Genomic DNA, 24,176 nt, shown 5'->3' on the forward strand with positions numbered 1-24,176 from the left:
AGACTGGTTCCCATGAATATTTAGTGATAAAAGAAATGCTCAGTTGTCCAAGCAAAACCCATATATAAGAGGTCTGATGAAAGGTGAGAGATTTCTTTCATCTTCCTCATTTTTCTTTAGTGGGGTGGGGGACAGTTTGGGAGGTAAATACTGGGTTTGAACAGAGAGCTTCCTGCTTGCTAGTCTGGTGCTCTACCAGTTAAAAGCCACACTCAGGTTCTCTTCCTCCCCCCACCTTTTAATTATTTTTCAGATAGGGTTTTGACCTTCTGCTCAAGCCAGCCTTAGACTTCAATCCTCTTACTTCTGTCTTCCACGTAGCTCACATTACAGGCATGTGATACTATGTCCAGTTTGTTAAGATTCAGTTACCAGTGGCTCATGCCTGTAACTCTACCTACTCGGGAGGCTGAGATCTGAGAAATTGCAGTTCAAAGCCAGCCAGGGCAAAAGTTCCTGTGAAACTCATGTCCAATTAACTACTCAAAAAACTGGCCAATAGAGCTCTAGCCTTGAACAAAAGAGCTTAGAGACAAAGCCCAGGGCCTGAGTTCAAGCCTCACAATTGACAAAAAAAAAAAGAGAGAGATTGAGTTTCACTAGTATTTTTTGTCTTGACTGGCTTTGAACCATGATCTACCTTCCAGTCTCTGCCTGCTGAGTAACTGATAGTACAGACGTGAGGACCCATGTTCATCCCAAGCAGGGTAATTTCTAGAGTTATTATGTAGATAGTAGTAAGCAAAAATAATAACAAAAATGAGAGAATATGATGAGTAACTAGATAAATTAAAGGAGAGAGGCAATAAAGTCAGTAACACCTGGAGAGAAAAAAGGCAACTTCTGGGGACAGGAAAAAGAAGTTGGAGAGCTATTAAGAATTAATTCTTTATGAATTCACTTGTAGCCTCTAGACATATATTTAATATGTATAACAAGCTCTACCAAATTATGATGATGATGATGGGGAAAAAAAGTTGGAAAGTAGTGAGGGCTGTTTTCTGTGAAGCAGACAGTGCATCTGACAGTTGGAGAAAAAAACTTGTTTGTAAGAAAAAGAAAGTGAAGAAAAACAAAACCAGGTGCTTCTAGGAATATGAGACAGCAGGTGAGCATTCACTGGCCCAACACTGAAAAAGAGTTTAGGAGCCCAGGTGTGTTTAAAAGTTATTCCTTGCACTGAAAGCATGTAAGTTTATACCGAAAGATCTGGATGGTATATTACCTTTTTGGAAAGGTAATACAATACATCTCATTTTTTTAATGCAGACAGACAACACATAATAACTCTAACTACTACAGGTAACAGGTGCAGCAGTAATATTACCCACGATATTAAGAAAACAATACATACTATACCTTTAGGTGACAGTGAGGTTTTAGATAAATTTAAATGCTTCAGTCCCTTTGGGAGTTTGGCAAATTGAATACTTAAAGAGGCCACACCTGAGAAATGAAAAAGGCAATGGTTAGAGTTTTCTGATTCTCAGAATTTCATTTCTTTTATATTTTTTTTAAAGTATGAAGGGATGACATCATCCAGAAATACACTCTTTACCCGACTTATGTAACTGTAACTCCTCTGTACATCACCTTTATAAAAACAATTTAAAATATTTTTTTTGTTTTTGTGGGGTTTTTTTTTTGGTTGGTTGGTTATGGGGCTTGAACTCTGGGCCTGGGTGCCATCCCTGAGCTCTTCAGCTCAAGGCTAGCCAAAGTGCCACTTCTGGTTATCTGGTGGTTAATTGGAGATAAGAATTTCAGGATTTTCATGCCTGAGCTGTCTTTGAACCTTGAACCTCAAATTTCAGCCTCCTAAGTAGCTAGAATTACAGGCATGAGCCACTGGCATCCGGCAACTTAAAACATCTTTAAAGAACAACAATAACAAAAGTATGAAAATTAAAGTTTACTTCAGTTAAAATAGCCATCACTTATTTCCCAAGCATTCACCACCAGGTGAATGTCCTACCTACTGTTGATGATAAAGGGAACACTTTAATTACACATAGCAATTTCTGAAACTTTACTATTGTGGCAATTTTTCTTTGAGCCAAGTCTTACTGTCTTCTCATCATTCTATTTAAACCCAAATCCTCTTATGAAATGGTGATATAATTGATCCCCCCCTTCTTTGTAACCTCTGTCTTAATGAGTTGATCTCTTCTGGATATGCAGATGCATGCTATTTAATTATTGTCAAGAAGAATGGAATAATATTAACTATTCAGATAACAGCTTCACTTTTTTAGCAGACAGATTTCCATACTTAATTGGCTTGTGGTGAAAAACCTCAGACAGAGAACATCAGAGAATGTTTTTAACTTCTTAAAGGTAGGCTTTGTAACTTAGAGTAACTCACCCAGAATTTATCATATTTAAAATGAGATATACACTTAAGTTAATGGCTGTTGTGGGAGACAGAGAATAGCAGCTCATTTATTCAAGGGCTTCAGTGAACAGTGTTTTGTAGGGAGGAAATAAGTAACAGATAAAACCAGGCCCTAGCTAGTTCCTTGAAGCAACTTCTAGTTGCAGGTGAGCTATCACCTCCTTAGGGCCAAGTTATCAGGAGGCTCCTTAAGCAGTAATAAGCACATTTCTGGAACTAATTCAATATTCCAGGCAGCAATAAAAAGTTGCTGTGATGCCTGCTGCTCGACAGAAACCCAAGTTCTCTATAAATCTTATCAAAATTTTATAAGAAATAATTACTATAGAAATAACATAAAGGGAATACAGTCTGACTAAGCCTCAAATTGGTTGTTTCTGAAAGATGATGAGTGTTTTAGTAAACCTTGCCTATCTCCCCTAAAGTCTTCCATTTCCAAAAAATAAAAAAATGGAACTTGATTAAATACTGTCAAACAAAATATGTCTAGATTTTTAAATACACTGATTCATATTGTAGACTGTAAAGAAAGAGCAGGTCTGATAATTCAGCTGACTCTTCAAAAAGAATGAATGGTGGGGGGGAGGGGAGAAGCGCAGCAGGAGTTTGGCCTAGTGGTAGAGTGCTTGCCTAGCATGCAGAAGACCCAGGTTCGATTCCTTGGTACCACGTACACAGAAAAAAGCCAGAAATGGTGTTGAGGCTCAAGTATTAGAGCTCTAGCCTTGAGAAAGTCCAAGAACAGTGCTCAGGTCCTGAGCTCAAGCCCAGGACTGGCAAAAAAGAAAAAAAAAGGGAAAAAAAGTGGGAGGAACAGGAATAAGTATAAAATTTGGTTAATTTAATAGAGAATAAAAAGAACAAAATAAAAAAAGATGACTGTAGGAGAAAACAAAAATGCATTATCCAAGTTAATCAATAATTACATTTAAATACAAATGCACTAAATACTCAAATGAAAAGTCAAAAGTTCAACAAAATAAATATCAAAATGTGAGTACTTGACAGAATTGGGGGTGAGGTCAAGAGGAAAGGAGCAGATGAATGAAGAGGAAAAGGGACAAAATATAATCAAGAATTCAATATATATCCTTCAAAATTAAGAAGAATGAGGGAAGGAGTAGGTTAGGGAAGGGATGGGTAAAATTGTTGAGATGGATGACATTGATTAAGAAAGTGTATTCATAAACTGCTTTGTTCAATGGTAAATACAACTACTTAGAGCTAATAAGAAAATTTAAGTCAAAGATAGTTTATCTGAATAAAAATGTCAAGTGTTTTTAAAAGAAAATAATATATGTATTGGGAAGTGTAAACATGAAAACATTTTTAAAAGTTGTATGCTACAACCATTAACTCATAAGATAGATTTTAAAGAAGTACTATTAGAGGAAAAATATAGGACATTTCAACAGTGGAAAAAATACAACTATTCTGAATCTGTATACTCTAATGCAGGGCAAGAATATACTAAGTAAATTTGACAGTAACAAAAAAATACATAAATACAAGTGCTATCATTACATACACACACACACACATACACACTCTCTACAGAATACCTTTCTCCCTGCAAAGTATACTTTGGCCATATCCCAGAAGTGACCCGATAGTGGGGCATAAAGTAAGAGTGAACAAATAGGGTATTTCATATGGAAAATGTTCTTTAAATGTAATGTTGCATATTTTCTCATTGTTACCACTGCACACAACTGAAACAGAAATTATAACCAAAGTGCAATGAGGAAAACTATCAACCCACAAAGGAATGAACAAACTTGCTCTTTCATGACAGAAGCTAAAACAGAGCTTATCATTTCCAGGTGGTTAAGAATAGTAATGGTAATCACTGGGGCAAATCCTGCAGGAAATTTGTGTGATGGGACACATTCCAGTTCTTGAGATTGATAGTAGTTGCAAAGTAACATTTTACTTTGCAAAAATTCATTAAAATGTACACTTGGTACTAAAATAAGGATCTTCAATGTTCCCCAATACACTTACATGTTGAAGATTCGGTCCCTAAGATGGTATCATTGGGCTGTGGTTGGATCTTAAAGAAATGGAAGGTTCTTGGGTCAACTGGGGATAACTCCTTCAGGGATTGTAGGAGACCAGTCTCTTTTTCTTTGCTCATTACCTAGTCATGTGACTACGATTTTGCTATGACAGGAGCTCTTGCCATCATGTACTACCTCACCACATAAAAGGAGCCAGTTAGTCATAGAAGGGAACCTCCAAAAGCGTGAGTCAAATCAAACTTTTTCTCTTTATGATTTAGCTTACCACAGGTGTTTTGTTACAGTGATGGAAGCTGTTGCACACACTTAGAACTTAAGGACTTTTTAAAAATATACCTCCAAAATGTATTTGAGAAAATTTAGACAGGGGGCTGGGAGTTTGGCCTAGCGGTAGAGTGCTTGCCTAGCATGCACAAAGACCCGGGTTTGATTCCTTGGTACCACATACATACAAAAAAAGCTGGAAGTGGTGCTGAGGCTCAAGTGGTAGAGCTCTAGCCTTGAGAAAAGTCCAAGGACAGTGCTCAGGCCCTGAGCTCAAGCCCATGACTGGCAAGAAAAAAAAAAAAAAAGAAAGAAAATTTAGACAGGAAGAATCTAATCTAGATTCCCACTTTTAAATTTTGTTAAGAATAATCATTCCTCATTCCTGACCAATTATTTTCCTTTATGTTTTCCACAGCAAAGCAATGCTGTACCACCAATTTAAAGTTGTATTTCACATATTCAAATTACTATAAAAATATTGCCTATCAAATTCAAATTAGTTGTGCTCACTTGATTTATTCTGTTTTACTCTTTTGAAAATACAACAATTTTAAAATCTTAAATAGTTTTTTGTGTCTGGCACAATTGTAACACCATATAAATCTGTGCTTATACTCAAATCAAATGCCAGAATATTTAATTTACACTAATATTACCTACTGATCCATTCATTCTTTTAAAAAATTACTGTAATTAATAGAATGATTACAGTTGTATTTGCCAGATAGAGGGTACATTACTCACACACATTGATACCCCTTCTCACGTTTTTGCCCCCATTTCCCTCCCTCCATTCATTCTTCAATCATAATCATAAATGTCTTTAAAAAGAGGAAGGTGAACAAAAAAGGAATAAACAATCCAGCAATGTTTTCTCAAAAAAAATGTAACATAAGCAGTAAATGGTAAAGTTCTTAAGTTCTGTTAAATGTCAATAAAGTCATGTTGGATATGGTATTTTTTAAAGCAGGACTAAGGTTAAACAAGATTAAAGATAGCAAAATGAAAGTAAAGATAAAACAATCTAATCTGACTGAGGTATTTTTTTTCCCTATCATATTCAAGGTAAGTGATTAGAAATACAAGGTTAGTTTAGAACACATCTAATTAAAAACATGACTTTAGTCCAGAAGTAATTTCTCTAAATGCTTTAAAAATAAAAACAATATATTATAGGCTTTGGTGATAATGTGAAGAGATGATAATACTTTAAAATCAAAAGGAGATGAAATTTATTGATGGAATAATTTTATTTTCTTGGCATCCATAAAACATAATTATATTTCTTCCTTAAAGAAATACCTTTGCGGGCCAGGAGTTTGGCCTAGTGGTTGAGTGCTTGCCTAGCATGCACAAAGGCCCAGGTTCGATTCCTTGGTACCACATACATACAAAAAAGCTGGAAGTGGTGCTGAGGCTCAAGTGGTAGAGCTCTAGCCTTGAGAAAGGCCAAGGACAGTGCTCAAGCCCTGAGCTCAAGCCCAAGACTGGCAAAAAAAAAAAAAAAGAAATACCTTTGCTACATGATAATGGAATAAAAGGTATAATTAGGGCTTAGTTGTGTTCACTTAAAATAATATACAGGGGCTGAAAGTAGTTCAGTACATATTTTTCTAGTATGTCAGGTTATAAATGCATTCGATAGGGCCCACAGGTATTCGGTTACATTCTCTATTTGGAGATGCAGTTCACTACAGAGGGTTAAAAAATAGCCTATTATCAGTCAGGTTAAAATTCAAATTAAGGTACCAGATTTGCTGAAAATGTTCCCATGTCTGTAAGTGTCCATGCATTAATTGCAGAGAATAATGGCACCCAAGACAAATTGCTGAGATAATGTGCAAAAAGCTTTCACACAGTGCCTGGCCCACAGGAATTGCTTGGTGAATGCTAGCTTTCTTCATAAAAGTGGTCAGGCAAGCAGGGATCCAGGGGCTCATAATCCTAGCTACTCAGGAGGTTGAGATCTGAGGATCATAGTTCAAAGCCAGACTGGCAGGAAAGTCTGTGAGACTATTATCTCCAATTAACCACCAAAAAAGCAAGAAATGGAGCTATGGCTCAAATGGTAGAGCATTAGCCTTGAGCATAAAAGCTCAGGGACAGTGCTCAGGCCCTGGGTTCAAGCCCCAGGATAGAGAGGGAGTTGGGAAGGGGAGATCAAGCATCATATAAAATGTGAGATGGGAATACATACATTTAATGGGAAGAACTTCTTGCAAATCTAATTGGATAGGAAAACTGAGGGTGGGATCTAAAAGTTGGCATGATATAAAGGAGTCATCCTTGATAAAATTTCTTCACAGAGAGTAATAGGAGCTGAAGAACTCAAAACACATACATGTCAGCTGGGGGCTCATGCCTGTAATCCTAGCTACTCAGAAGACTAAAGGTCTGGAGGATCTTGATTTGAAGACAGCCTAGCCTAAAGAGGCCTCAATATTATCACCAATTAACTGGAAAAATGGTTCAAGTGATAAGGTACCAACCTAGCTAGCAAATAAGACTGAGAAAAAGTGGGAGTGCAAACCCCAGAATCCAAGTCCCAGTTCCAGCATTAAAAAACAAAACAAAACAACCAAAACAAAGATGGAACCCCAGGGCCTTGCAGCATTATCCTGGAATGCTACCACTGAGTTACAAGTTCCATTCAAGGTGATCTTTAAATACAGCCACTGAGAGAAAGAAATGTGAAGAAAATGCAGAGATTGGTCACTTGATTTTTAAAACAGTAACAAGTAACAAAGGACTTATCTTGCATAACTCAGAAATGGAAGTCTTAGAATGGTAACTAAAAATTCAGAGCAGTCGGCATTTGCAAACAAAATATCAAGAAAAAGAAAAATTTACCTGCCCTGTATCTTCTGAAGCTACTTACTTAAATTTTGGGGCAAAATATAAAATAAACAATCGCTTTGGGGCTGTGACATTAAATAAAATTCATTCTAAAAGCTTTTCAAGATTTTACTTGATGGATTTACCTTTCTTCTATCTTTTTACTTCAACATGTGTCAAATTTATTTTTATTTCCACCTTTATAATGAAATTATCACTCTGCTTCAAAGCATTTTTGCCTAAGAAAGTAATTATAAAAATGTTTAGTATGATAATTTGCGATCTGATGTTATTAACTCACAAACATAGGAAAAGTAAAATTGACATTGCAAATTTCACCCGACTAATCAGGGTTGCACTGAAAAGCCTGTGACACTATAAAAAAACTCATGCATGGATGTCTAGCATCATTATTATTCATGGGAGCAAAGAGATTTTGAGAGGTCTTTTTAAAATTAGAGTATCAATATGAATATTTTAACAAAATTCTGCCTGTGTATTCTAGCGATATGATATTGGGAGAAAGCTGTCCTTTTTCTTATGTTTAGAACATATGTAGGTTAGAACATTGTAAAAGCCAGGTTTACAGGGAAGTTAAAATTTTTTATTCTACCAACTCTGTGGACTTAAAAAAAATTCAGAAACTCTGAGAGAACCAAGTAAATAAACAAGCTACAATGAAATGCTGAAAATAAAACTAAAAATCAAGGACAAGGAATAAAAAGATAAAAGGATACCCAAAAGAAATAAAACTAGAGCCAATGCCTAACTTCAATGTCTTAACAAATATGTATCATTTAAAATTTTCTTTTTATCCTGCATAATAAAGATGTCAAAAATACGTTTGGTATAACATACTTCTTTACAAAAACCTGAATTAAAAACGTGAATTTTAAACCTGAATTTTAGTTATTTATTTATTTACTTACTTATGTACTTATTTATTTATTTTTGGTTGTGGGGTTTGAACTCTGGGCCTGGGCGCTGTCCCTGAGCTCTTCAGCTCAAGGCTAGTGCTGTACCACTTGAGCCACAGTGCCGCTTCTGGTTTTCTGGTGGTTAACTGAAGAATCTCATGGACTTTCATGCCAGGGCTGGCTGTGAACTGCAATTCTCAGATCTTAGCCTCCTGAGTATCTAGGATTACAGGTGTAAGTGACTGGCACCCAGCTTAAACTTTAATTTTAAATGGTGAAAACTAAAGAAAACCATTTGACATATTATGGAACAAAGCAATACTTTTGAAATAGTATGCACAAATTTTTTTTCTACTTCTAAAAGAAAACTAATAATGAAGTCAGAAAAATAATAACCTCCCAAAATGAGAGGCTGATTCGATGTTGAGTGGTTAAGAAAACAGGATACGAACAGGCGGTAGAGTCCCACTCTAAAAGTTTTCTCCTGAACATGAAAATACTTCATCAGTTTCCTCATCCGTAAGACAGAGACAACAATATTTATATAGTCAACCTTGACTATTTAATTTCAATGAATCACATGAGGTAGTACAAGTTAGCATTTATTGCACATGTCATGCTATTTGTATTCTTTTATGCATGTTATCTCATTTAAATCTCAAGATATCTTAGTACAGTGATAATCATTATGACCTGTTTTAAAGAGGAAGATGATTAGATATGGAGATGTTAGGTTACTTGACCAAAACAATCTAGCTGAAAGTGGCCTGAATGTCCAAAACCATTAATATACACACTAGGAGACAGGAAAGATCTGTAAATAGCAACAATCCCAGAATCTATAACCTTTGTCTTATTTAGAAGATCAAGTCAGTCACCACAGATGATCAAGAAAACAAACATACAGAAAACATCACTGGAATATTTTTCAATATATGCAAAAGAAAACCACTCCAAGACAAGAGTCTAAATTATTTTTTACACAAAAGAATACAATTTGGAATAGAATAAAGAAAAGGAAAAACAGTTTCTAGGCAAGGTGAGGTCATATAAACTAGAATAAACTGAGGTTATCGAGGAAGAATAGACTGTGGAGTTTATAACTTTTAGGATAGTGAAAAACATGACATGAACAAGAGAAGGAAGAGCTACATTCTCGGAAAATACTCAATTTCCATCCAAGAAGCAATGTCACATCCAAAAGTTAACGTCACCAAGGTGACTGAAAATATACTGCTCAGACCATCTGATCAACCCAGAGGGGTCATCATAGAAGTAGTTAATAAAGTTCAAATGAAGTAGAACTTTTCAAACAGCTCTACCATGACCCACATAAAGAAACATTTTGACATCAAAATACAAGCTTCTCATACAAGCATAAATATACACACACAACGGAAAACTAAAACCAGAGTTTTCCGAAATAATGTACTAACATTTTCTATTCTGCTCCATTTCTTTTTAAATGCTTGTCATGAATTACTGAATTGATTTCATGCCCTACTAATATGCACTGAGCCACAGCCTGAAAAGACACTAGGTTAGAAGAAGGCCAAAAACAAGCTGGTGAGCAAGCCCAGCCTCACACCCAGGATAAGACCAGCTTGTTGGTGCACATGCGTCAGTGGCCCTGGTTACCACGTATGTGGCTGCTGCCAATAAAGCAAGAAACACCATCCCTTCTCTACCAAATCATACTTTAACCTGCTTTACCAGAAGATCCTTCATGATCAGAAGGCCAAGAGTCTGTCCTCACACTGGTATGACAAGGAGAAAGAGCTGTACATAACAGGGTTTTCCTGTATCAACATTCATATCACAAAGCTAGGAGTCAAACTTTCTCTCTGAGCATTGCCAAATAAATCCCAGTGTGAATAGTTCAGGTAGAAAGTCAAATTCCATTTGGTGTTTAAATTCCTCAGAATTCTGGGCTACTGCAACTGCTAAGATCCTATCTGCCACTTGTTTCTTTTGAATTTCTTTGTAAATAATCTTCAGTAGTTCAGTTTCTCTTTCAATACCACATGAAATAATTACAAACTCTTCTGCCATCCCTTTTATTATTTTCCTACATAAAATCCTGTCATGGAAAAACTCAGAAGCAAAAAAAATAAATAAATTTTATTCTCTGGGTTGAAATTCCGGTCACTATTTTGCACAGCACGATTTCTTACTGTATTTCTAGCCATGAATAGAAAAGATCCCAATCAACTCCAGCAAATAGCTATTAAGAACCCTGAAAGAAGTTGTGTTTGGGAGGCTCAGTCCCTAGTGCAAAGAAAGCAAGAAGGATGGGTACTGGCAGCTATCCAGAGGCACTGGCAAAACCAACAATGAATGAATCTGGAAGGAGAAAGTACTGGTCTGTGAAAAGGTTTTACGAGTGTCAGAATCTGAAGGGATGTGAGAGAATCTACCCCAGGAAATTCCCAAGTTCCAATTAAGGATAAGGAAAGCAATCCCCTGTAGTAACTGGTGATTTCAACTCCTATAAATGGACAACAGGTAGAAGAAAAGAGGTAAAATTGGGTCTTAGCAGGGATCAGAATGTATAAGAAAAAAAAGTGAAACACCCTCTTTGGACATACCTTCTCTCTCCATAAGAAATCACAGCCAGATGCCAGTGAATCAAGCCGGCTATCTCCAACTCCTCAGGAGACTGAGATCATGGTTCAAAATCAACCCAAACAGGGAAATCTGGGAGTTTTATCTCTAATCATTACCAAAAAGCCAAAAATGGAGCTGTGGTTCAAGTGATAGAGCATCAGCCTTGAGCAAAATAGCTCAAGGACAGTACCCAGGTCCTAAGTTCAAACCCTAGTACTAGCATGCATGCGTCCCTATAAATTTCATTTTCGAGTGGAATTTAAAAACACATAAGGGATTGAACATTACATACAATCCAACTCAATTTAAGGAAAATATGTACAGATTATGGGCAAGATCTTAAACCAGAAGTTGTGTGTCATAGTAAGGGAAAAGAGAAAGGAAGACCAGAAAAAGGGAGATAAGAGGTAATGGGTGGTGAAGCGGGGGGAAAAAGAACATATAGTTAGATGGGTCAAATGCAGTAAGTGCCATCAAAGGTAAAACCCAAGGGCTACAGAGCATCCAAGGCAAGGGTGTAAGAGAAACAATTGCACCTGGGTTGACCAATTGCTTGATGTAGCTGCATCTTAAAGATAGTAAGGGATGGGATAGGAAGCGAAGGGAGGTTGCTCTGATCTACCCTTCCTCTCAGTCTCACAAACAGTGAATCTGTCTTCTTTCACTAAATGTTTTTGAAGTTCAGTCATGTGGGTAGCCAGCATTAGAATGTTATGCCCTTTTCATTGCTGATTGGTTTTGCAAGGTCATATCTACCAAGTTTTATTCATCCTATGCCCACACGTGGACTATTTCTACCTTTGGCTATAATATACACTCTTTCTGTAAACTCTGGATGGGAAGTTTTATATTGACAGAATCTCATTCTTCTTGAGTGATACTTGAAAAGTGTAACACAGCTGAATCTTTTGGCAAATTTGTGTTGCATTTTTTTCTGTGCAAGTCCTGAGACTTGAACTCATTGCCAAGGGCAATATGCCTGAGCCATAGCTCCATTTTTGGCCTTTTTGGGGGGTTAAACTGGAGATAAGAATCTCATGGACTTTGCTGCTGGGGATGGCTTCAAACCTTGATCCTCAGATCTCAGCCTCCTGAGTAGCTGGAATTACAGACATGAATCACTGCTGCCTACAGTATTTCAATTTTTTTTTTTTTTGGCCAGTCCTGGGCTTGAGCTCAGGGCCTGAGCACTGTCCTCGGACTTTCTCAAGGCTAGAGCTCTGCCACTTGAGCCTCAGCACCACTTGCGGCTTTTTTTTCTATGTATGTGGTACCGAGGAGTTGAACCCGGGTCTTCGTGCATGCTAGGCAAGCACTCTATCACTAGGTCAAACTCCCGGCCCCAGTATTTCAATTTTTAAGAACAGTCCAATACCAGTCCAAAGAGACCACAACTATCACCTGTAAGGTTTTTTCCTACACCTTCTGCAACACCAAATTTTGATTCCTGGGTGGGAAATAATACTTCATTGTGGGCTTAATCAATTCTCTGATGACTCTGATGACTGTGAAGTGTGTCCTTCTGGGTCTGGACCAGCATCCAATGCCCATCTCCCCTTAGAGATTTGTAACTGATTCTCTCACATCTTACAACAAAACCAACACAGCTCCCCTGACTACAAACGGTGATTTATAGGATTTCCAATGTGTCACATACATCTTTCCTTTGCATTTGACTCAGAGAGAGTACAGCTGTTTTTCCTAAAGAAATTATTATACCCGAGAGAAACTCCTATTCCAGGAGTCTGTATCCATTATATTCAACTTCAGCTTACTCTGTGAAGGTGCTTTTATGAGATCTAGTTTCCTAATTCATCCTTAACTTGCCCTGAAATTCAGTGTTTTAGATGAGACAAGTTGTTCTTAAGGGTTCTTTTGTCCCTCTCCCTGGAATATACACAGTGGAGTTCATATCCCAAACAAAAAGGCGAAGCTATTTATGTCCAGATCCTCAGCTCAGATGAATAATTAATCTTCATCAAATATATCATATATATATGAAAGATGAAAGACCCTTACTCAACAAAGCTAGAAAAAATTTGCCACAGAAAACAAACTATTTCCACTAAATATATGGCAATTCTTTCCACTATGGAACATTCAGTCTCCCATGTTCTTGTGTACATCTACTGCCAGCAGTTGAAGTGGTTTCCTCCTGCAACTACCAAGAAAACAAGAGGGGCCTCAGTCTTACAGTTCCTAGGAAATTAATACTACCAATAATTTATAAAGGTGAGAAGGACTCAAGGTGACAGACAGAAGCAGAGCTCCACTGACAATATGATTTCAACCTTGACGCATGCTGAGCACAGATCCCAGGCTAACCTGGGACTATAGATAATAAATGTGACATTTAAAGCTGCTAATAAGTAGCAGCTTATTGCTGCATAGAGCACTGACAAAATATTTAAAAATTCATATCCTCTTTCACCTTGTATAACTTCAAAACTAAGTTAATTGAGTAGGAAAATCTGGGCTTGCATACTTCCATTAAAAGACAAAACGTGCTGTAAGTCCATAAACTTACCAATAACATTTATAACTGAGTCACTACTTAGCTCAATACTACTCTTCAGTCATGGTGAAATTAAAATTCGAATCCTCTGGGGCTGGGAATGTGGCTTAGTGGCATGCCTAGCATGCATGAAATCCTGGATTCAATTCCACAGTACCACATAAACAAAAAAGCCAGAAAACGGCTCAGTGGCTCAAGTAGTAGAGTGCTAGTCTTGAGCAAAAAAGCTCAGGGACAATGCCCAGCCCTGAGTTCAAGCCCCAGGATAGGCAAAAGCCAACTCTAGCCAGGCATGGTGGCTCACACCTGCAATCCTAGCTACTCAGGAGGCTGAGATCTGAGGATCAAGGTTCAAAGCCAGCCCAGGAACAAAAGGATCTGAGACTGTTATCTCCAATCAACCTCTAGAAAATGGGAAGTGGGGCTTGGCTCAAGGGCAGGGTGGTAGCCTTGAGTTGAAGAGTTTAGGATCAGCCCAGGCCAAGTTCAAGCCCCATGACACCCCCCCCCCAAAAAAAAGCCAACTCTAATCCTCTTCCAACTCTGGCATTAATGGTCCGGTGAACACCATCATACCTCTGTCCTCCAGTGGGTTGCCAGCAAGGTTAATCGTGTGAAGTCCTGAGTTGGGATTATGTGCTAGAGCAGTAGCCAGTTTTTGTGCAAAATCTCTGCAAATATACAAAATGATAGGCATAAATACACATAATGGAAAGCTACTCAAATAAAATACTCAAAAGACTAAAAGAAATCTTAAAAGAAAAACTTCCTTTACAATATGACCCTATCCATCGTGTAGATGCAAATATCTATGAACATCTCATAAGAAAATCTATAATCTATAAAGCTACAGCCAACCTAAAGTACATTCTGATTTGCCAAAACCTCAATCAAAAGCAAATACAAAGTATTTAATTGCCCCTATACAGACACATTTTTATGCTATTCATGTTACAACTTGATCCCTGTGTAACTTTTTTTTTTTTGGAACATTCCTGAATAGGACTAAATTTTCATGAAAATTCCAGTAGGCTATTCGTGGGATCTCAGTTCTCATTTCATGTAATGTTCATGAATGTAAGACTGATTACTCATTACTGAGTTAAAGGCTACAATTGTTAAGCACTGCAATTTACAAAAGAAAAAAAAGAACAATCACTATTTTAGTTATATAACAACTCACAAACTACTGTGATTACAAAATATCTACCCTTAGCAGAAATAAAGTCTACTAAATAAATCACTAGATGAAGACTGTATAAGTATTACTTGAAAGCAGAAAGACCAAAACGGATTTTTTTAAAACAATGAAATAAAATCATATGAAATGCTATTTCTGGGACTACCATTAATGGTATATAGTAAAAGCCATAAATAGTATCTATATTGTGAAAAGTATTTTCCAAGTACTTAATGGCTACCAATTAAGTAAGACAAATTTAATTCCATAAAATAGGCATTTTGCTTTTCCTAGTTTTAAAAGCAGACACTGAAAGAAAAAGGCTAGACGACCTGCCCCAAGGCAATGCTAACCAAAGAGCAATGCTCTTAATCAGTACATGATGTAGCTACAAAAATACCAAGTGATACTGTCAGAAAAAAATGATCAACTCCTTGATCTTCATAAGGGAAAAACACTGTCTTAAATATGAGTACTTCAAGTTTAAGAAGAAATTAAACATTAATTAAGAGAGCAAATGATATAAAGTTTTAGAGCAACCAATTCACATATTCAAGAAAATACTCACGTTCTAAGTCCAGCATTTTCCAACACCAATTCTTCTAGTCGATTGGACCTACTCACCACTCTCAAGATCTGCTCACAGACATCAGTAGACTGTAAGAGAAAACACTCTTTGTCTGTTCCTTAAGTCTACAGTGATAAAAACCTTATTTCATTATTACAGCTCTATGCAATGTAATACTTCAATTAAATAAGGCATTCTTTCATATAGCCACTCTTTCAGCAACTCCTGCTATGTGACACCACAATGAAGATCCTAGGAACACAGACACCAAGGACAAAGGTCCCTAAAACCAGTATGGCCTGGGGCAAGTTGTTGAGTGCACTCATACAGGATAATGAGAGATGGATTCTACTGTCTAGTTTTGTCAACCTCCTCAGTCATACATTATAACCTAACTAATGGTCAGGCACAGGTGGCTCATGCATATAGTCCTAATTACTCAGGAGGCTCAGATGGCCACTGGGAGATGGTAATATCATAAACGTGTGGCCCTGACTTGTGGAATGACTGCCATGATAATATGGTAAGGGTGTAGCCCTCACTGTAGAATGACTCCCTTGATAAAAGAGGCTCAGAGGGCTATCTTGTCCCTTTTATCACGTAACAAAATGGTCAGAAAGGTACCCCCTACAGACAGAAAGCAGTCCTAAGCTTTGCATCTGCTAATAATGGACTTCCTGGCCTCCAGAACCACAAGCCACTCACCCAGTGGCATTTTACTATAGGCAGCCCAGAAGAAAAAGAAAACACACAAAAATGAGAAGGTAATTTTTAAAGGCATTTTACTAGTGCTTGGGGCACACTCAATCTCATCTACCCCAATTCTAAGAAAACCACAAGGACTTCTCAAGGAAGTGCAGTGCAAAACATTGAACCAAATACTAAATGGAGCTAATGATGCCAAAGATGTCTCTACTGACTTCTTGCCCTGTGCTAGGCTGTTTACATATATTTTATTATAAATCAGTAAACATTGTTACTCATTATTTTTATAGATAAATAGTAACAATGTTCTATACTTTAGTAGGAAGGCTGGATAAGCACTTGGTACAAAGTAGCTAAAGTTGTGACTAATATTTTTTTTTTCTGAAACAGGGCATGTAATAGGAAAGAGCAAAATGAGAACACATAAAAAGAATGAAACAAGGTTATAACAATTAGAATGAGTAATAAATGCAAGAAAATCATAAGAAAATTGTGAACACTAAATAGTATTATAGTGACAGACATATTTTCCTTTAACTTGGTATTCATAGTGTTATATCCTAAAGGTAATTTAAGATAATTCTTGGGTTTATATTGTTTAAATACTGAAAAGTGATTTTATACATTCTCATTTTATACAAAGGTCTATTTAAACCTTGTATAATATATATAAAATCAACAGCATGCTCTGTGAGGCATAGTGTACAATAAACCTCAGTTTTTGCCTAAAATACCATATAAGTGCATTATAGTTTTTTTATTCAATCAGGCCACAAATAGCTATCTGGATTAATCATAAATAGAAGAGTCTTGAGTGAAATGTACAAACTCTTCCAGTCAGTATCTTGTAAGAAAAACCTAATGTGGACATATGCTTAGCATTACATCTCTTAGTTTTTATACCTGTTGGATGCCACTCCTTCTTTAATGCCTCTTTTACACTATCCTGGGCTTCTCATGTAAGCCCATGGGCTGATCAGCAAAGAGAAAAAATAATGCAAATTGATCTAGTATCTACAATTTATATTATGCTGACAGTGGTGATTTCCAAAATGGTATATTTTGTCTGAAATTGTACATTCAAAGAAATTTATTTATTCCAAGGTGCCACGGCAAAAAGGGACTAGATAATGTCTTTACAAGGATTATTCCTGTTTTCAAAAACAACTGTGAGATCACTGCTATCCTTAAAAGCATCTAGAAAAGCACTTTATGGCTACAGAGTTTTGAAGATTAAATGTATATATCAACTATAAATACGGTCATAAAAATCTGTTAAAATGTATGAAGTCAGTTGCTGTTGGCTCATATCAGTAACCCTAGCTACTTGCAAGGCAGAGATTGACAGGATCACAGTTGGAGGCCAGCCCAGGCCAAAGGAAGGGGGGGGGAAGGGGGAAGTCCACAAGACTTCCAGTGGAAGAAGCGGAGAATGGTGGTGAGCACCTGTCAACCCAGCTACAATGGGAACCAAAAACTAGGTGGATATTGGTCCAGATGCCAGTCCAAGCAAAAGAAAAGGCAAGACTCAAAATAACCAATGAGAAAAGGAGCTGGAGGCACGGTTCAAGAGTAGAGCACTTACTTAGCAAAAATAAGGCTCTAAGTTCAAACAATATTATCACTATAAAGGAGGGAAAAGAGAACAAGAAAATGTATAGAAGCATTATTTAACTTTTCTTTAAGATATCACTGGGGCAGAATCACAGTAAGCGATTCATGATTCTTTTTTTAAAAAAAAATTTATTGTTGGGATAATGTATAGAGGGGTGACAGTTACATTTGTCAGGTAGTAGGTGCACTACTTCTCACACATTGATACTCCTTCTCAAGTTTTTGTTCTCATTTTCTGCCTCCGCCTCCCTGATTCATAAGTCTTTAATCTTGCTTTTATGTCAACTACATGAAGAACATTCTCTTCTACACTGAGGAAAATTTAAGGAAGTATATACAGAAAGATATGAATTAAAATGTAATCATTATAGGTACTTACAAGTATCTATGGCATGCTCAGCCATTGGTTTTGGTTTTGCGTGTGTGTGTGTGTGTGTGTGTGTGTGTGTGTGTGTGTATTAAAAGTGAATGAAAAGGGTCTCCAAGAGGTTGCATTTAGTTTAAAATCAAAAAATGTATAACAAATTTGAAATCACTATGATGTAGGAAATAAACTAGAACTTTAAAACTTTGGACTAAAAAAGAACCACATACATAGTTTTGCATAGCCATTATAATATGAAGATTTTTTTTAGAGAAACAGTGATACACACTAATTTGCCTGAGTTATAATATGCACAAAATTGAACCAAGAGCCCAATTCTATTATTGCTATTTTAGTGAACCAATATCAGCCCCTAGCCAAGTAGGTTATTATTGGGCTAGAAACAAATACTTCAAAATTTTAGTTCACATAACTTGAAACTATTCATTTCTATCACACACTTCATGTTTTCAAACAATATCTAAACGAGGTGCTTGTGCACATTGTTCTGTCCTTCAAATAAACCCACTGTCAGAAAATTTTCTGGGATTGTGGCTGTACACTGTCAGAAAATAAAGTATTTCTTTATTACTTGGGGTAAAACAAAATTCTTTCTTTTAAGATCTGTAGCACATTTGAAAACTTTCACTTTAAAATATCAAAATTTCAACAATGACTGCACTGTGTATTTTCACATTTACAGCTCAACAGAGGAGCAATAAGGACGTGTCCTGAATTCCTGTCATAGTTTTGCCTTCCATCCTAGCATCCAAGCACACGCAAGCTTTGTTTTCCCAGGACTAAAATGATTCTGAACATATTTTCTGTCTTAAACACTAATGCAGCTGAAAGGTGATGATGACTGGAAGAAAGAATGGCAGTATTCCAACACTCATTCATTGGACACCTTTCTGAACTGGTGACTTGGAACAATTACCACAAGTAGGGTATAGCTATAACCTTCTCAGAAGCCCTCTGGAGGCTCTGTTTTCAAAATCACATGCTTATGTGAATGTTCAAATGAGCCAGGAAATCTAACTAGGCAGTGATCACATTCTTCTCCCGGATCCCACAGTCCCTAAGCTAATCTACTTCTCATTTCTCCAAAGGGTTCCCTCTCTACTTGCCACCTCTGATTCCGAACTCTGGCAATGATCCCATCCCAGCATGCAAGAGGCATCCATTTCCAGGTCGGCCATGGTCGCTACCTGCTTGTTGCCTGAAGGTCCTGGTTCCCATGCCTGCTGCCATGCACTATCATGTCCAGCTGATTTCATTCCCATCATCCCCTAACCCAACATCTGTTTCTCAACCTCTTTGCTAGTCTGATTGTGATGATGATAATAACAATAATTAACAGGTACGGTATGTCTGCAATGTTAGGGACTATGGTCAAATTTCTACACACAAGGATCAGCTAGCTACTTAGTACAACCTGCCAGTTAATTATATTGCAGGTTCACTCATCCATTCAGTTGATGCATTTACTATTTATGAAAACATTTTTCAGAGTAGCCATTCTGATCAAAAAGCTACTCTGAGATAGCAGAGGACAGAGCTAGGTAAGATATATGCTCCAAGTGGCTCACAATAATACACTGTAACAATAGTTACACCAAAGATGGAGCCCTGGAAGGTCACACAGCCTAGTCACAAAGTTAAAATCTGAAACAAGTTACTAGTTCCAAGTGTACACTCATTTCTTACATTACATTGTTCAGCCCACCAGCATATCTTTAATAATTCCATAAGCTACCCCTACTCCGGGCAAATTCAGATAACGAAGTGGCCTAACAACTAGCCCCTCTCAATCCTCCATTTTTTGCAGATCCATCACTCATTTCAAATCCATCCCTTCGCCACACACATTTGAGTCTATGATGTCTGAAAGCTGGAGGCTTTGAAGTGAAAGCGTGCAAACAAACAATACTTAAGCTATTTCTGGTCTTGAATGAAATACTCAAAAGCTAACTGTGGATAATCATCTGTCTATATGGCTCCTTTGAACTTGAAATATCCCCCAACAAAGCATCTTGTTTCTACTAGTAAAGAGCAAATAACTGGCTCATCCATCTCTTAAGAAAACTAACATTTCACTTCAGCTGCATTTGACTTACTTATAAATCTACCTTAAAAGTGCATCTTCAGAACTCAAAAGGACTAAACTTTACCTTGTTAAGATTTCCCAAAATTCTTAGAAAAGGAAGCATTATAGAGATAAAAATCTAAGCTAGAAACATAAAAGCTGTTATTTGGAGCTGTGCAAATGTAGCCTTAATCATTTTGCTAACTGAATGTGTACTGAGGGTAACAGTAAATGTCTTTTGTACACTAGGACTGCCTAAAGCAGCTGAACGGAAGGAAATGGTTCTCTAATGAATCTCATAAGCTTCGCAAAATGTTATGCTAATCACTTACAGGAAGATATATCCTCAAAAATATATGCAGCTTACCAATATGGGAGAAAAAGCAAAAAAAAAAAAGTACTTTTTTTGGACAATTATCTGCTTTTTGAAAATTGGAAAAACCAAGCAACATTCACAGCCTTTTCGATTACTTACCAGTTTAAGATCCTTAGAGGACAGCTTAGTGAACCACTGATTGTATTCCAGAGCGGCAATGATAGGTATTAGGTCTCTAGAAGCAGAAATAACAAAAATAAATACTCATTTCTCTTCCAGAATAGCTACAATGGTAGTGTGTTGTTGACCCATGACATCCAGCTGTAGTTGTTAAATCCCCATTATTCACAAGCGTAACACTCAGCTCAAACTATTTTGGTCACTAGTCATCATTAAGTTCTCTCAGTCAGATCTTTATACATGATGTAATCTAAATTCCCCAGATTTGAAGTAAACAATCTGTAGGAGCTCTGATTCCTTGTTCTGAAAAGAAATTGTACACATAATTCTACATTAATCAGTTTGATTTCTGCAGAAACAAATCTTGTTCAGAAATTCCACAACCTTCATGTATCTCACATTCTTTGAGTGTTCATTCTGTGACCAAGGATGGTGTCTATCCTGAGAATTGAGCCCGTGACATCAGCTGGATTCTTAGTACTTAACAAGCATCCTAGGACTATTGGGTGGTTTTTAATAGCTCACAGCAGCGATCACAGATTCTAACAGAACTAGTGGGAGAGGGTGGCTGAAACCAAGTATGTACACTCACAAACTGATATATCATACTGAAACTCTTTTGTACAATTACTTTTGTAGTATTTGCTGGTCTAGAACTCACTATATAGTACAGGTTAGCTTCAAAGTCTATTTTTTTTTTTAGGGTGGAAATGGGGAGAAAAAAAAAAAGAGTTCTATTCCTGGAGCCATGCGCTCAGCACTTCCTACTTTGGTTATTTTTAAGATAAGATTTTGCTCTTATGTCTAAGCTGACCTGGGCCATGATTCTCTTATTTACACCTTCCACACAGCAGGAATGACAACAGCATCACACCACACTCAGTTTATTATGAGTTGAGTTGAAGTCTCACAAATATTAGGGAACAACACAGATATCCTTCAGTAAAAACACACAGTGTTCAAAAAGGTTCAAAAAGGCCATGTTTAGCTTCTGCCTGGCTCTGTTTCTTGCCAAGTTCACCCATGGAACCAAGCTGCCATGCTGTGAGGAAGTCCTGGTCACATGGAAGGACCACGTCTAAATTTCCCAACAGGACAGCATCCATCACCAGACATGTGAATAAAGAAGGCTTCACAAGGCTTGCATGGTGCCCCTCTCCTATATTCCGAGTTACTCAGAAAGCAGCAATAAGACAATCATTGTCTGAAGTATAAGGAGAAATTAAATTAAAAAGGGGATGGAGAAATGGCTCAAATGGTAGAGCACTTGTTTAGAATATGGGAAGCCCTGAGTTCAATTCACAGCACTCTGAAAAGTGTGGGGGGGAGGGGGAAGGGTATTTCCATTAGCTTGTAACTATTTTGTTGTGTGCCATTAAGTTTGGAGGGCTTATCACATAGTAATACATATTAAAACATAGGCTATCTACAAATAAGCCAATATAGACAATGATTTTTCTCATGGTAGGGAAGTAGTAACAGGATCTTTTTCAGATTAATATAAAGGAACATATAGACAATTATTGTAACTGGGGGGCAGGGAGGAGGCAAGGCACTCCACTATTTTTGACCTGGTGGTAGACAATCATTTGGATCCTGGTACAATCTGTACACTTTTCTCTAAGGAGACAAGCACAAGAATGACCTTAAGCAGTATTGTTCATGATAAACAATAAGCAAACCAACATGTCTGATCAACTGTAGAATAGACAGATTGTGCAATGTTCATACATTCGAATCCAATGGATAAACAAAAGTGAATACACTATAGCTATACCCCTGGCCATGGACAATCTCAATGTCTTAGTTGTCCTTAACCCCTCTCAATTTGGCTGGAATGTGTAGAGAATGAGAAGCTTTATGCCTGAGCTGACCAAGTGCTGAGAAAGAACACAGGCAAACACTAATGTAAAAGTCAAGGTCTGAGATTGAGGGACTCAGGACTCCCTGAGCCTCGAGCCACCATGATGGCTACAACAAATACGGAGACCAGAGATCAGGAAAACTCAGGGTCCTTTACACAGCTCAGAATAGCATGGAACAGAAAAGATCAAAACCCTACTGAGTTCCCATTTACATAGAGCTTATCTGACAGTCCCTAACTAACTTCATTTTTAAGACTTTCCCATCCTGAGAACACAGACATAAATGAGCATCAATTGGGCCTTACATGGGCGTTTCTATTACTGTGGTGAACCCTCACCCTTTAAAGAACTGACTAGATTTCCCTGGTGGGTTCTGTCTTGTATTTTACTAGGTGTTGCTGTGACTAGCTTACATGGCTGGAAAGATTTCCAAACAGCAATTGTTGCCACGTGAAATGAATTTTCTTATGACAGGAAAGTAGTAAGACTACTTTGTTTTTTATCATCAGTTCTTGACATTTATCATGCCTACAATTATGTTTTGTCTTGACTTCCTAAAAGATGCTTTTTATGTTTGGGTTTGGGATTTTTGTTTATTTGGGGATTTAAAACAAAACAAACTCACTAGAGAGCCCAGGCTCAACTCAATTCATAGTTCTCTGGCTCAGTCAACTGAATGCTAGGATTTTAGGCATGTACCATTGTGTATGGTTCTGAGGAGAATATTAATTCTGATGGGACAGTGGATCTGAACAGTGAAGGTAGCCATAAGAAACTCCATCCTTTCATGAGTCTCAGCAGCAATAGCATTCTCCTCATACTTCTATAAGTAGCTTGCTGGAAACATGGCTCAAACGATAGAGACATACCAGATCAAAAACCTAAATTCCCAGTATTGCCACTCAAAAAGAAATAATAAGAGTAAAGTCTTGTTAAGACTCTAAACCTTGAGAAATTAAAAGTCCAGTATTACTTTCTTTTACAACCACTTGACATAACCCATTATTAGTTGGGGGGTTGAAACAAAAGCTGGGGTTTTCATAAAATATGCCTTCCCTTAAACCCCCACCCCCAAAAAAAACTGTGGGCAAAGCAGCTTAAGTGGTAGATTACTTGCCTAGTAAGTGTGAAGGCCTGAGTTCAAGCCCTAAAACCACCAAGCAAGCAAGCAAGCGATCAAGGGAGCAAGGGAAGGAGAGAGAAGAGAAAATTAAATAAAACTCAAAAGAAAATATTTTCATACGTATTTAAAAGAAAATTATCATAAAACTGACAAAAGCATCACAGAAAAGATTATGAACTCATCCTATAAATGGTTACATGTGAATGGCTAAGTTAATGGGCGGCTTCTTTTGGGGGGGGATCTAGTTGAGAAAACTCATCATATTTTAAATAGCTATTCATTTAAAAAGAAGGCTGTTGGGGACCGACTGTGGGGTCAGTGACCGTGACTGTGGGGTCAGTGACCTTGGACCCGCACAATTGAGTACACAAGGAAGTAAGCTCTTATGATTTTGGGCTGTGTCAATAGCTTCTCATTTAACCTATTTGAGACTTGATACTGTTTGTACAAATGTAGCCCCTGGCAGTTCCCTAGTTTAAAGAAGTGTATTTAAGGTCAGAACTTGAAATAAACTGGGCTACAGTCTTGGGCTACAGGCTTCTTAAGCTGTGGCTGCTGATTTGGGCTGTAGCCCCCCCCCCAACCCCATCTGTTTGTCTCTCTTTTATTTTTTCCTAG

At 37.3% G+C, this 24,176-nt stretch overlaps 1 protein-coding gene across 6 annotated transcripts in view; it reads right to left on the bottom strand.

Moving 5' to 3' along the window:
* The window catches only part of Carmil1 (capping protein regulator and myosin 1 linker 1), a 270,455-nt gene that overhangs the window by 107,965 nt on the left and 138,314 nt on the right, over positions 1-24,176 (bottom strand). For all 6 annotated transcript variants that reach the window (XM_090356285.1, XM_090356284.1, XM_090356283.1 and 3 more), the window contains exons 9-12: positions 20,550-20,625; positions 15,306-15,394; positions 14,134-14,228; positions 1,360-1,446 (exon numbers count right to left, since the gene is read on the bottom strand). In XM_090356285.1, the coding sequence (XP_090212411.1) occupies positions 1,360-1,446; positions 14,134-14,228; positions 15,306-15,394; positions 20,550-20,625 (347 nt within the window). The remainder of the gene's footprint in view (positions 1-1,359; positions 1,447-14,133; positions 14,229-15,305; positions 15,395-20,549; positions 20,626-24,176) is intronic.

This window comes from Megascapheus bottae, chromosome 22 (genome assembly GCF_031878675.1).
Source record: "Megascapheus bottae isolate mThoBot1 chromosome 22, mThoBot2.hap1, whole genome shotgun sequence".
NCBI lineage: Eukaryota > Metazoa > Chordata > Mammalia > Rodentia > Geomyidae > Megascapheus > Megascapheus bottae.